This window comes from Thamnophis sirtalis, unplaced genomic scaffold, assembly GCF_051295495.1.
Source record: "Thamnophis sirtalis isolate CommonGarterSnake01/CBP01778 unplaced genomic scaffold, rThaSir2_p1.2 scaffold_3, whole genome shotgun sequence".
NCBI classification, from domain to species: Eukaryota; Metazoa; Chordata; class Lepidosauria; order Squamata; family Natricidae; genus Thamnophis; species Thamnophis sirtalis.
In genome coordinates, this window is record NW_028261383.1 from 58,879,075 (window position 1) to 58,894,290 (window position 15,216).

The following is a 15,216-nucleotide window of genomic DNA, read 5'->3' on the forward strand; positions in this document are numbered from 1 at the left end:
ATCTGAGTAAGCTCCTCTGAAGGTTGGTAGCCTGAAGGAAGCCACATGGAGCCTTGTGAATGGCCTGACATTATGTGCCACATCCAAGAGAAAAGAGAAAAAGGAGCAAATATATTGCACAGATGATGGTTAAGGGAGGAAGAATCAACTTCTCAATTAATAGTTTTCTTCTCCACAATTGAAATCTTACTACAGCAGCAGAGTTTCTATTTGTTCAATAATAAGATAATAAGAATATGGCTACAGAAAGTCATCTGTATTGTTACCACTTCAAGAAAGAAATGCAGAGTGTCAGCTATACTACTATATGTTGTTGTGACTATGATTGCTTACAAATGTTCCAAGCCACATGACAAGTATATCCAAATGTTTTAACAGTGAAGGGAATAAAGAACTAACAGCAAGCTATCAAGCAGCAACAGAGATCTGACACATAGCACCATACAATAAGACAGACTGATGAATAGAGAGTGATATAGTGATTTTGACTACTAAATTGGGTTTTTTATGCCCTTGAAGATGTACCCATAGGAGATTTCTGGTTTGTGATATTTCATCTGTGTTTGCTTCCTTGAAAATATTATGAATGCTAAGTAAAATACTGTATGTAAAATATCCTCCTTACCTACAATTGTAATTTAATGAAGATTTTAAAAAAAAGGAAAGTCTTCTTTCACCATCTGCCATGTGCCATTTTTTTCCAGTATACAGTTCCGTTGTCATGAAAGTCAAGGTCACCTCCACAGCGAGCAGCCAAACAAACAAACAAACAAACAAACAAACATACATACATACATACATACATACATACATACATGTGTGTGTGTGTGTGTGTGTGTGTGTGTTCGTGTGTCTGTGTGTGTGTGTGTTTTATTTGTGCTGATAAATAAATAAAGGGAGACTAGTATAGATCTATTTAGCTCTCATCAGCTAGCCATACCCTTACTGGGATTCGAACCTGGGCTATATTACATATTAGGCAGACGTCTTAGCCATTAAGCCAATGCAAATCTCCTAGAAACACCAAACCTGAAGTAGTCTGAAGCAGCCTGAAGATGACGAATGAGACTTCGTCGAAACGTCGCCAAGACATCTCCAATTCTACGCGGGAGAAAACCCGAACAACTAGAGACCTATATATATATATGAGACACACATGTGAAGGCTGGCCCCAGTATGCCTTAATGTAAACTAGAGGTGAGATTTTAGCTAAGTGAAGGGTACCTCACTCTCTGAGGAGTATCATAGAGTTTTCAAAATATTTAGCTGGGAGTTCTCTAACCCAATGCCATATGCCAGAATTTTTAATGCAGTGTTAGCCTCTGAATTATCAATAAAATAAAATGAAAAAGGAGAAATCAATGTGAGGGGGACACCTGAAAGTTAATGCTTCCTCCCCCAATCTTTTCCTCCTCCTCTTCCTCTTCCTCCTGCTCCTCCTGCTCCTCCTGCTCCTCCTGCTCCTCCTCCTCCTCCTCCTCCTCCTCCTCCTTCTCCTCCTAGCTGCCAGTTAAATAACATTACAATGGAGAGTACTTCTTTCTTTGACTGGAGAATATTGCAATAACTTACATTTTGAAGCAACTCACATTATGCCCACATCGTTTGAGAGTTTGCCTTCCATTTATATTCTGAAATATTCTACCTATGACTACTTTTATCTGACTTTTGTAATAGATGCAGTTTCTCTGTACTTCCAAATAATGCGTGCTTCAAGTGGCAGTATTGGGTAAGTGTAGTTAAAACTCTTTGGCCATATTTACTGGGCTCTCCTTTGATTTAAGACAGTGATTTGCAGGCAAGAAATCCATATTTTCTTTTTTTTAAAAAAACTACTTTCCATTATATATTTATACAACAATTCAGTTGTGAAAGAAAAGCTTCATTTTTAAATGTGTGCTCCTTCCCAGATGCAGAAATGTGCATATAGTAGTCAGATTTTGGTTTTAAAGAATTTGAACAGCAACAGAAGTAGAGAAGACACTAAAATTGGTAATAGTACACTCAGTTGACAGAGGAACTGGGTTAATTGGACTCTGCTGCAAACTGCACCACAAATCACAAATCAACTTGTGTTCCTTAATAGCTTGGAATGGAGTTACCCATTTTTTTAAAATGAACTTAACAGCAGCATTCTTAGTAAGAAACGGTTCATTTAATGCTAAAGCATATGTGACTTTTCAGAACACCATCTACTGGCGTCTGACATTTGATTGGGTTGTAAATACCACAGATGCTATGTTGCTCTTATTAATGTATGTCCCAGAGCAACAATTCTACTCGCACAGGTTCCAGAATCCTGCTAAGATGTTCATGAAACAGAAACTCACAAGAAAGATATGAAATGTAATTGTTTGGCTAAGGATGATTAGGTTTGGGAGAAGGGTTGATAGGAGAAAAATAAGTCATGCTTGTCATGCCACTATCTAAGGAGCTCAAAGGTACCCCTCACACATACAGTATGTGCTACTTGTTCCTGACTCTAGGGGGCGGGGCTTATCTCTGTTCCAAAGCCAAAGAGACAGCACTGTCTGAAGACGTCTCCATGGTGATGTCACTGGCTTGACTAAATGCTGAAGGCGCACGGAACACTGTTACCTTCCTACCAAAGGTGGTTCCTATTTTTCTACCTGCATTTTTATGTTCTTTCAAACTGCTAAGTTGGCAGAAGCTGGGACAAGTAATGGGAGCTCATTCCATTACGCGGCACTAAGCATTCAAACTGCCAAACTGCTGACATTTCTGATAGACAAGCTCAACATCTTAGCCACCGAACCACCATGTCCCTAAGGAACTCATAAGGCCTCTTTAAATATTTGATAAACAATCCAGCAAACTGATACTTATTCAAGACTTATAAGATTATATATTCAGTGAGGACAGAATTTTAGTATAATGAAAACCTAATAATGTTCAGCATAATGAAAACCAAACATTTTTCTTAGCAAATAATCATTTCTTGCTTACAGTATAAATTAGTCAGTTTGGTGGAGTATTTGTGCACCAGATTAAAAACTAGGAGATGGTGAATTTTAGTCCCACTAGGTCACATTCAGTTGGATTACTTGGGGTCAGTCACCCTCTCCCAGCCCTTGGAAGGAGCCAATGCAAATCTTGCCAAGAACACTGCAGGGACTGGTCCATGTAGTTGTCAGAACTCAATGCTGAGGGCATAAAAATGATCAATGCACTATATATTTTCTGATTAAATTGAAAATATTTTCTACTAGGCATGGCTCTTGTTGCTGTTTTCAGGCTGACATTTATCTAGTAGATAAAAGGTATACATGAACAAGGCCAACAATTAAACCACAAAATCAACAAATTACACTTGTTACTAGGCCAGCCCAAAACTATTTTCAGATTAGGTCATTTTCAAATTCTTGATTTATTTTCAGCAGTGAAATTTACCGGGTCTGCCAATTCTTCTTCATAATAGGACACCAAAATCTGCTTACAATGACTATATGTAATTGAAAGGTTTTTTTCTACAAGAAAATGATAAAGATGATTTGTGTTTCATCAGTAAATATTGCTTTTTAAATAAACAGAGTAAGGTTCCCATAAAAACCAGAACTTTATTTTCTAAGAATGTTTTAAAATAAATCATCCTAATATAGATCAGTTTTGGCTAGTGCTACATAGTTGTTAAATGATTTCAGTAATATCAGGCCTAACATTTAATTCCAGTTCGAACAAAGCAGTTAAAAGACCAACAGCGGTAGATGCCAGTTCATTTCAGAAACTCAAAAGAAATGGAATTGGAAGAAAATCTAGTTAATATCTTAACAAATTTCCCAGGATCTACAAAATGTATTCCAAAAGAAAATTGTATTTTTACCTTGTGGATGATATTAGAATCTCCTTGATTACTCTCTTCATCTTCTGAACTTTTCTGTTCCTCATCAGATGTGACATCTTCAAGAGGAATTACAGAGATGGGGCACACCTTGTAAGGCTCTGTATAAGCACTGTGAAAAGAAGAAAAAAAAAACCCATTATCTTATGAATACCCACTGAACAAAAAGCATCGGAATGAAACGTTATCCTTATTATTAGATGAAGATTTTCTAATACTCTAGAATCTGTTGATTCTTATGAAGTTCCTTTTGGAGTTGTTAAGAAGTCAAATGGGATAGGGAGGAGGCAGCAAATGATAAAGGGAAAGCAGAAACATTATTTCTAATGTGCCTGAACATTCACAAATCTTTGCTGAAATCTAAACGTTTGTGATTTCGCAATCACTCATAAACTACTGTTAACAGTAGAAATTTTTCTAGAGTCTTCCCCAAACTGGTGCTCATCTGATGTGTTGAACTGTAGCTTATCTATCTATCTATCTATCTATCTATCTATCTATCTATCTATCTATCTATCTATCTATATCTATATCTATATCTATATCTATATCTATATCTATATCTATATCTATATCTATATCTATATCTATATCTATATCTATCTATCTATCTATCTATCTATCTATCTATCTATCTATCTATCTATCTATCTATCTATCTATCTATAAATGTGTGTGTGTGTGTGTGTGTGTGTGTGTTATTGCCTCAAGCAATTTTAACCAAACTTGATACACAGATCAAGTTTACTTACTCTCTGGAGAAAAATATTGTGGGAATAAGGCACCCCTAATGCCCCTTGAGGGGAGAGTGTTCTGTTAAGATGCAGCCTGTTGTGCCTTTAAATGGCTTTTACTATATAGCTCAGTGAAGTTGCCATGGTAATTGCTTAACGGTATTCCACAAGGCGGCTCCCTCTGGTAAGGGGAAAAATCCAATATTAGAAACTATGTTTGGTCCAGACATTTCTCCCCTATAAATAATTACCCGGGCAACGCCAGGTTATGTCTAGTAGTATATATACCTATCAATAATATTAGGCAAAGCTGTCTTCCTCTACGTAGAAAGAGCAGAGGTTTTTAAGCATATTAATGATTAACACCTCTGCAACCTCAAACCAGTAAGAGTTAAGTGACATAAGAGGCCAATGAAGAGACAATAAATTTATCAGCTAACCAAAGAATAGTGTTACAGAATCTTGCAAAAAATGGGACTGAAATCACATGAGCACATTCTACATCCCTACGACCTATAAGATCCCATAGATTAGGCCTCCTCCGCATTCCATCGGCCAGCCAGTGTCGGCTGGCAACCACAAGGAGGAGGGCCTTCTCAGCAGTGGCCCCGACCCTTTGGAACGAGCTCCCCGTAGAGATTCGTACCCTCTCCACCGTCCAAGCCTTCCGCACAGCCTTGAAGAACTGGCTCGCCCGTCAGGCCTGGGGATAAGGATTCCTACCCCGCCCGAATGTTGTATGCATGTTGTTCATTATTTTATTATGTGTTGCTGTCTCAATGTTGTGTTTCCCCCTTCCCTGGTTTTCTGTGAGCCGCCCTGAGTCCCCTCAGGGAAAAGGGCGGCCTACAAATGCAAATAAACCTCTATAAACCTCTATCCCACAATCATCTTAGAAGAAATTGTGCCTGCAGGTATTGAATATTAATGAGAGGTCCAAAAGAACTAGCAGGGATTCACTCTGGCTCTTGCAAATCCAATCATCCAAAACTGTTTTAATCCCTACAATGGAACCCATTTTTAAAAGCAACTGAAGAACCATTTCATTCAGGCAAATTGTATTTATTTATAATATTGATATGGCTGCCCATTTAAAAACTAAACTTTGGGTGGCACACAACAAAAAGATAATGTATACAGATAGTAAAAGAGAAAACAATAAACTTTGGCACCATAATCAAGCTTCCCCAATACAGCCCACAACACTCCAACTTCACATTATCCCACTGCTGGAGGGACAAGTCAGCTCTTCATGTTTTCTAGAAGGATAAGAGGGTAGAGGCCTGCTGGATCTCAAGGAACTCCATAGAGTAGGGGCTGTAACAGAAAAGACATAAGAAAATATTCCATGGTACTTTCTAAATTCTTGTTCAGAAAAGGCCATTGGACATTGGGCAATGAATGTCCAGGATGGTAGGGCCAATCATAAGGGAAATGAAATAAAACCAATGATGTTTATATTGATGAACAGCTGCCTATATATAGGTATATAGACATATATGTGTGTGTGTGTGTGTGTGTGTGGTGTGTGTGTGTATTTCTTATGCATGCAAACAGAAGTATATACAGGTATTTCTACAGTATCAAAATTATGGTGTAATCCAAGTTTCATTCCTTTTTACTTGTATATGAAGCACAGTAAAAAGAGATGGAGCTTCAATTGCTCAGTTGTATCCACCTTCTTGATATTATTGACACTTGCCTCCATAGACACTCCTATCTACAATTTATTTTTCCTGCCACCAAGCTATAACAAAGTACATAAGAACAGACCGCCTGTAATTTGCATTTGTTTCTTAAATTAGTGAAACAAATAACAAATAACCCTAAGGATGCCTTCAAGCAAGATATAGACTCTCCAGCCATTCTTCCCCTACAACTAGTGATCAGAGGTATTCAACTTGGAACAGTTTATATACCGCTATACATTTAATGTAATCAAACATCAGCATCTGCCTATGCTGGGAAGGACTCAATAGGTGAATAAAAATGCCAAGCCTAAACATCTGGGTGACTGTATGTCCAACCATAATGTGACAGTAATGAAAAATTGGTGGGAATTGATTTGTCCAGGCTTTTTGGTATCCTCCAAATTCCATTCAGGATTATAATAGCAGTGTTCCAATATCTCAGGGGTTGCCACAAAGAAGAGGGAGTCAAACTATTCTCCAGGGCACCTGATGGTAGAACAAGAAGCAATGGGTGGAAACTAATCAAGGAGAGAAGCAACTTAGAACTGAGGAGAAATTTCCTGACAGTTAGAACAATTAATCAGTGGAACAGCTTGCCTCCAGAAGTTGTGAATGCCCCAACACTGGAAGTTTTTAAGAAGATGTTGGACAGCCATTTGTCTGAAATGGTATAGAGTTTCCTGCCTAGGCAGGGGGTTGGACTAGAAGACCTCCAAGGTCCCTTCCAACTCTGCTATTGTATTATATTGTATTGTATTATCTAAGGTATCTTTCAAAATTAGGGAATGCCTGGTATGGTCTTTCATATTTTAGTATGTTCAAGAACCTTCTGGAGACAAATGATTGTGCCAAAATGGACCAACCCCACTCCTCAACCTTATAGCATATTTACCATCCAAAATGGTTGACTAAATGAGTCCTTAATTTTTTTTGCATGTAAGAAAGCTGAGAAAGAAAAGCACCCAGCTAATTTTTTTAATTTGATTCAAAGCCGGCCCTAGTCTACTCTAATCATATTAATACCTCAGACAATAGCTCATAACAATTGTTAATAATATCTGGTGTACATGATGAGGTGTAATGGCTTTAAAATGAACAGCAACTGCTCAGGGAAGAAACTTGTGGCACATTTTCACAGCAAGCATAAAAGACAACTATGTAAATGCAAGCTATTATGATTCCCTGAAGCGCTGCAGAAGGCAACTCATCACCTTTATGGGTCTTTCCCCCACTCCACCCACTCCCTTATTAGATACTTCCAGTCTATAATTCACCAAATAACTTTAGGATGAAGAATAGTCAAACTCTTGTCTCAATGTCTTGGTTTAACTATTTATGCTCTTTCAATAAAAAGGAAATCTTCCATTGTTTTGCAAAGACCCAACAATCTCATCACTAATTAACCCAAAATACTGAAGAAGTTATGAAATATCAGAGATAAAGTTAAAAAGAATAGCTCTGTGAATATATATGTGAGATTTTTGCCTGTTTCTATCCATGTATACCCAGCGTTTTTGAAGCAACTTAGATACTATTTATTTTCCTTATAATCTTCAAGTTTTGTCCTTCCTAATTTAATTATAGTACTTTTTATGACAATAATATCAGATTAAATACAGGAAAATTCCAAAAGAAATATCAGATTTTAAATCAGGGTCTGCTTCAACCTGATCAAGAAAATGCTAGCATTACTGATTTCAATCATTAAATAGTTTGTATTGGTAAAAGGAAGCTTCCAATAGTATTAAAAAATATGTGAGAAATTTTGGACCAATCCTGAGCACCATCCAGATGAATAAATATGTAGACTTCAACTATCTGCTTGCGCTGATAGGATGATTTCTATGCCACCTAATTCACTGGACTTGAAGAGCTTCCTCAAGAATTTGGCAGAGTTCCCTATATTTTTAATTGTATGTATAGAGCAGTGATGACTAACCTTTTTCTTCTCACGTGCCAAAATTGTGCACGTTCCCAAAAAATCAAAAAATAATAATACAAGTGCTAGAAGTATCTTCTGGTGAGACAAGGCAGAGGTGTTTATAGCAGAACAAAGAAAAATTATGCTAACGTATTGCCCTGTTCACAAAGAAACTTAAAAATACATTCAGTCGTTGTAGTCTCAAAATCCCTGCTGATATTTTAATGAGCTCTAGTGGGAGAGAAACTACCAACATCACCATATAGCTTTAATGATGATTAATTATATTTCGGTTCCAGAATGTCTGTCTGGAAGAAGCATCATGGCTGTGTATGGTGAAGTCTAGAAAAATGTTATTTTATTGTCCCCTCCTCATTTATCCTGGGAGTTAAAGTTCACATACTTTTTATGAAGGGCTTTCTTTGTTGTTTCATAATTTTTATTAAAAGTTTTTATTGCCATAGTAAAGGCAAATACAAATTAAGCTAAGAGAAAGAGAAAAAATAAAAATGCAAAGAAGGTAAAAGAAGGTAAAAGCTAAATAAAAATTAACAGAAATATAAATATATTGTATATATATTTAAAATGAAATGCAAATTGAAAGAATTTCTTCCCCACCAGGAATGTTAAGTATGCATTCTTCTCAAGATATTTGTAATTTTAGACTTATCAAATTTGTTTATTCTTAAACAAGTACAAACACCCGTATTCTAAAGTTACAAATATCTCTTCTTCTCATAACCCTTGTCTATATGTTAAATCCTTAAATCATCAGCTTTCCGATCCTGATTTCAGCAACAAATCCATAAAGGGTGACTAGAGATTTACAGAAACGTCTTATTTTGACCTTGGTCAAACAAACAAACTTTTTATATTCCTCCCTTTCACTTCCAACAATCTTCATCTTTAATTCATTCAGAGGTTGTTGCAGGATTTAGTTTTCTTTTTCCCACCCCATGGGGTTCTTTGAGGCTTTGGCACATCTCCTTTGTAAATCCAGTAAAAAAAAAATCATTATCATGGTCGTTTTGTTATCATTTACAATTCTACTTATTTTCAAAGCTTCAACTAACTTCTTTTTATATATTCAGTAGAAAGTCTTTATCAAGTTCATTCTCTTGGCTTGTCATTTGCATTATTTACTTTAGTTGCCTTCTCTGTCTGGTAATCCACACTTTTTTGTTATCCAGTATTTCTGACTCTACTATTTCTGAAACAGATAAAATGTGTTTCACATCTATTTATTTCTTCATTAGAATATTTTGGACATTGTCTATCCATGGAAGCAAACATATAATTTCTGGCTCCATTCTTTGAGAATCTCCTTAAATATTTCAAATGTTATAGCGTTTTATTCCATTTTATAAATCCCTGTACTAATTGAAAATGAAAGACAACTTTACACTTTTTTTCCTCCCTTGTCTGCATGGAATCTTTAGTCCTTTTTAGTGTCCAGTTTTTGAAATCATAAAGTCTTGTTATGACTTAAGATAGACAAAACAGTTTGGTTCCCATGAACATCTATTTAAGTTATTTAATTATTAAAATCTTAAAATAAAAGTCTCAATATACTTTAAGTTTGTCTGAATCCTTAAATTGTTTACAATTTTCTTAGGTCAAAATCTTAATTTACTTTTTGCTATTTATTTCATATTCTTTAAGTTCTTAAATTTATGATCATTTTCTTTTCTTTTCTCCAAGAAGGAAGGTAAACTCACCAGATCACTTTTCATACTTGTCATTTTTAACATCTCTGGTAGCCTTAGAATAATTAAACAAGCAGTTTCCAAAGGTGATTAGGAGTGAGGCCAGCAAACTCCAGTCCATTTGTCGTTCTTTGAGCTTTGCCTCAGTCATTGTCCATTTGTCCATTGTCCATTTACCATGCTTCTCCCAGAAGTCCCACATTTGTGAAGGACTTCCAAGTTAGAGCAAGTTGCCCTACAGTAACAAAGTAGCCATTTAGAGTTTCCAGAACAAATACTCTGTATTTTATTTTATCTTTATGAAATTAAAACATTTATATAGCCCCCTTTTTCTAACCAGACTCTAAACCAAGGCTGTTAAACTCATGTCCCGTGGGTCGCATCACACACTGGCCATACCCACACCCAGTTTAGCGAAGGGGAAAAAAGTTACGTGACGCTGTCATGACGATCGACTTTGACACCCTTGCATCTAAACTAAGAGACGTAGTGGTGCAGTGGCAGAGGTGGTTTAACAGTGGCACTGCTGGTTTAACAACCGGTTCAATGATCGTGTGCTTCATACATGCACGCTCCGCACACGTTCACAGTTTTAACAAAACTTGTCTTCCATGTTACTTCTGGAGAGTAACACAGCTGAGGTGCAGCATCCGGTCTGCCGTGCAAATCAGCTGAGGGGATATAGGTAAGTAAAGTGCAGGGGCAGGCGGGCCCACCTGATCAGCTGATAGTCGGAGCTACCAATTCGCCCGAACCAACCTGAACCGGCTGAATCCCACCCCTGTGCAGTGGTTAGAATGCAGTATTACAGGCTAACTTTTCCTACAGTCAGAGTTTGATCCTGACTGGCTCAAGGTCGACTCAGACTTCCATCCTTCCAAGATCAGTAAAACCCAGATGGTTGGGGGCAATATGCTGACATTTGTAAACTGTAAAGCACTATCAAGCAGTATATAAGACTAAGTGCTATTGATAACCAGCTTTGAATCAAAAGATTATATTTATTCTTTTATGCATCTTTTACTGCATTTGCCATTCGCGGCAAAGAGCAACTCTGATTTCCTATTTGCTTGCAAAGGCATTAACAGCTTGAGGAAGAATCCTTTTTGGAAAAAATATAGAGAAAGTGGGGAAGGATTTCTTTGTGCATTCTTTATAGAACATGTAGATCAACTCCTGCGTTGAATTAAGCAGGCTGGTGACGATTCTAGGTTTCCTCATACAGGAGAACTATGTTTGCCTATGATGGCAAAAACTCGTGAGGGATCTGGTACTTCCTTTCCTGCCTGAGAAATGTTATTAAAAGGCATTAGTTCATGAAACTAATAATAGTTAGTTAACACATTTTATTAAAAATGAAAAAGTGCGTACCATATTCCTGATATTTAACCTTGCTCAAGGGCTGACAATGGAAACACTTTATCCAGATATTAATTCTAGAATGACTAATAAAATGAGTGGTGCTGTGTATCTAAGCCAATTTCCCTTATTGTTTTGTTGGCTTTGTTTACTTTCACTACTTCTTTCTTTACATCTGCATCAGCTTGTCTAGGGAGAGCAGGCACAATCAATATGGTAGTATAATGAGAATGGCCACCCAGAGGAAAGGTTGGTAAAAGTCAGCAGAATTCAGTGAAGGGGAATAAGAGAATAGCCATTGGGAAAGCCAAGCAATGTTTGAAGGAAAGGAGGGCATAAATGTCTTTTGGTGCAGCTAAATGACTGGCTCTCTCTTACCGCCCTACTGGGAACTATAAAGAAAACATTTCTTCTTCTTTTGTCCAGTGCCTGCTTTCCTAGTCGCAGTTGACTTTGCACAGACTATACACTAAACAGTCAATACAGCTGCTGAGAGAATTAAGGGAATTTTGCCAAGTAAAACAGTACTGCCTCACAAAGCAATTGTGGGCAATCAGAAATGCCAATGTATGGCTTAGATTTCAATGAAGTAGAAATTTGCTGAACTGATCCCAAACCATTGTATTAAAATGGAAACAGTTGTTTATCATAATTTGTCACCCTCACTAGTTAAATGCATAAGGGAAGCATAAGGAAGGAATGCATAAGGAAACAACAGCCAATGACTTAAGAACCAGCCATCAATACCCCAATCAACAACTGAAAAGCCACACACAACAGGCACCATATAAATACCACACACAGAAATAGCCCAAAGCACACGCTCTTCTAGAGAGAAGTTCCCTGAGGATAGGCTCCAGCACGAGTCAGAAAGCTCGGAAGACAAAAACTTCTGGTCCCGGTGACTAACCCAGATTTGATCCTGCAACATTATTCTAGGACACGTACATTCACTTTCATTTCTAAGTTTCTGAGTTACTCAGTTTTTCTCCAAAACTAACCATTCAGTTCCATAGTCACCTGACTTTGCTTTTAGAACCAACAATGATAAACACTGTTAATCAAGCGTCTATATTGCAAAGAGTATGATAGAAGTGAATCTGTGCATATCTGTCTCTCTTGGAAGGGAAGAGTCTGCCTCCAGGAATGTCTGCTCATTCGGTATGATGGGATAGAATTGGCACGCTCCTGATCCCATTGAAACAGTGTCATCTGATGGAACCCAGAAAGTGGACCTTCTTGGTCTCAGCACCTGTCTTCTGGATGTCACCCAGAGATTTGAATGACACTTATTCTGCCCTTGTTGAAGGAATCTTTAAAAACATGAAGTTTTCTCCTAGGCTTTGGGGGGGATGGTAGGCTTTGTATAGTGGTATTTTTTTATTGATCTGTCCAAACATCATTTTCTTCTATCTTTATTATATCATGTTTGTACAATGTTAGTCTATGCTGCCCAGAGTTGCCATGAAGTGAGACAGCATTATCAATCTCATAGGTACATAAATGAATACACACACACACACACACACACACACACACACACAGAGAGAGAGAGAGAGAGAGAGAGAGAGAGAGAGAGAGAGCTGGCTTATGAAAAAAAAGAATGTTAAGCTTATCTCTGTATTGCTTATTAAAGCAGCCTAAATTCCTGACTCTACTACTCATTCTGTCATTTTCTCACTTCAACCTGTGGTGTTTGAGCACTAGATGACAGTTGTCAGAGCGTGGATGTCATTATTCTCCTTAATTTAGCATTCTCTTATGCAAGACATCATCCAAGGGCACAATGGATCACCATCTGTCATGTTTTGAAGTCAATTATCTGCCTTGATACCTTCTAGTTTGTTTGTTTTACTTTGTGGGATTCTCATCTTTCTTTGTATTTAGGATACAGAAATCCAGACCCATATTTCAGAGGCAGAGAGTGAGCTATTTTATTGGTTATTTCTAGCTGAATCTGAAGGAAAAAACATCCAGCTGCACACTATGCTTTCTTGACCTGTAACAACAGTGAGTAATGATAATAAAAGAACATATCCATTGCTCTGCTATCTTTTCCTATTACAAATTAATCAAAAGAAGATATGTTTTTTTTTTTAAAATGCCCAAGAGGCTACAAAATGGCACAGTATGGTAGGAGCTGCTGGTTCAGCACAAACAAGAAGCACTAACAGACCTAACAGCAGATTGAAAGCCATTGTAACAGCTTTGCTGGTCTCTCTAGGAAATTGCCTTTTTGCAATTTGTAACAGTTTGTCCTCACAGATGCGAAAGTACCTTTTGCTTTAACCCGCTCTCCTTCTGAGGCAAATGGACTCAGTCTCTTTCTGAGGCAAACGGGCTACACTTTCAGAGAAAGGCATATTAATTTTATAAGGATGCTTCACTACGTTATGGCATTAATTCTTATGAATGGTGCTCCATATTGATGAGTGGTACAGTAAGCGAGGTTTGCAGAAATGTCTTTCTGCAGCGCACAATTTAATCTCCATCACATAGAGCTCTACCACACACCGGCATGGATTGTCTTCAGAGAGATGTGTCACCTACAATATTTGTGGCTTCCAATTTCTTTCCAGCTTCTCTTCTTTTTTTAAAAAAAAAACCCATAGAGATAAACCATACAATCACGCAAAATGTAAAATCAGATCATAATTGGTATTTTTTACATTCCTTTAAACACTTGCTGGTTCATACAATCTTCAAACCTTACTTTGGTGTTATTTTGATGGAATTACATTTCCCACATTACATGCTTTTTTCTTGTTTTCTTTCAAAACAATACAGAAAAAGTATCAGAAAACATTCTGTCACATTTTTCAAATTTAGTGATATGTTCAGGAATCATTTTAGAAGCAAAGACTATGTGAAAGAGAGCTTGTGGTAATAATTAAGATGTCAAGTTGCATCTTAGATATTGCTAAATGTAAAACTTGCACTTGTCCTTATTTTCAGGGAGGTCTTATTATTTTTGAGGTGCAGGAGGCAGAGAATATAGTCACCTCATAGCTGGTGCTGTGTTGAAATATTTTTGGGAAGGTCTTATTTTGGGGGGAGGGCTTTTTTTAGCGCATAAACTCAAAATCCTGATTGGGTTTATTATCTGGGAAGATCTTATTTTTGGGGAAACAGGGTACACTTTAAGAAATCTCATTGTTTTCCATGACTAAATCTAGATCTATCGAAAACAGTTGTATTTTGATTAAACTAAAAAACAATAATTATTGTATAATCAAAACACAACTGTTTTTACCACCCATAAAGCCCTCCATGGTAGTGGATCTGAGTACTTGAGAGACCGCCTCCTGCCAATTACCTCCCTACGACCTATCAGATCGCACAGATTAGGCCTCCTCCGAGTTCCATCCGCCAGTCAGTGTCGACTGGCAACTACGCGGAGGAGAGCCTTTTCAGTAGTAGCTCCGACCCTTTGGAATGATCTCCCCGTGGAGATTCGCACCCTCACCACCGTCCAGACCTTCCGCACAGCCCTCAAGACCTGGCTATCCCGTCAGGCCTGGGGATAAAGATTCTAATCCGTCCCCACCCGAATGATGAATGAATGTTGTGTTCTACTTTTACTTATGTACTGTCTCATGTCTCGTCTTGTATTCCCCTCCCCATAAATTGTGAGCCACCCTGAGTCCCCTCAGGGAAAAGGGCGGCCTATAAGTAATAAACAAATTAAAAATTAAAATTAAATTAAACTGTTTGCCTATATTCAAAATGTTGTCTTCCAGACATTTATATTTTGGGGTTTTATGGCCAAGATAATGTAGAATATTAGTGGCTTCACTAATATTGCAAGTCTTTATCTCAATTTAGAGGTTAATGATTTGGGATTGTGGCATTTGATGACCAGATAGTGTTCATAGATCCTGTTTTTTAATTGACTTGATGTTTGTCGGAAACCAATGCCCAAGCTCAGAGAATGAACCGTCACCCT

At 37.5% G+C, this 15,216-nt stretch overlaps 1 protein-coding gene across 2 annotated transcripts in view; it reads right to left on the reverse strand.

The window, feature by feature from the left end:
- FGD5 (FYVE, RhoGEF and PH domain containing 5) overlaps positions 1-15,216 on the reverse strand; it is a 149,832-nt gene that overhangs the window by 77,611 nt on the left and 57,005 nt on the right. For both annotated transcript variants that reach the window (XM_087708942.1, XM_087708941.1), the window contains exon 3: positions 3,842-3,971. In XM_087708942.1, coding sequence (XP_087565068.1) covers positions 3,842-3,971 — 130 coding nt within the window. The remainder of the gene's footprint in view (positions 1-3,841; positions 3,972-15,216) is intronic.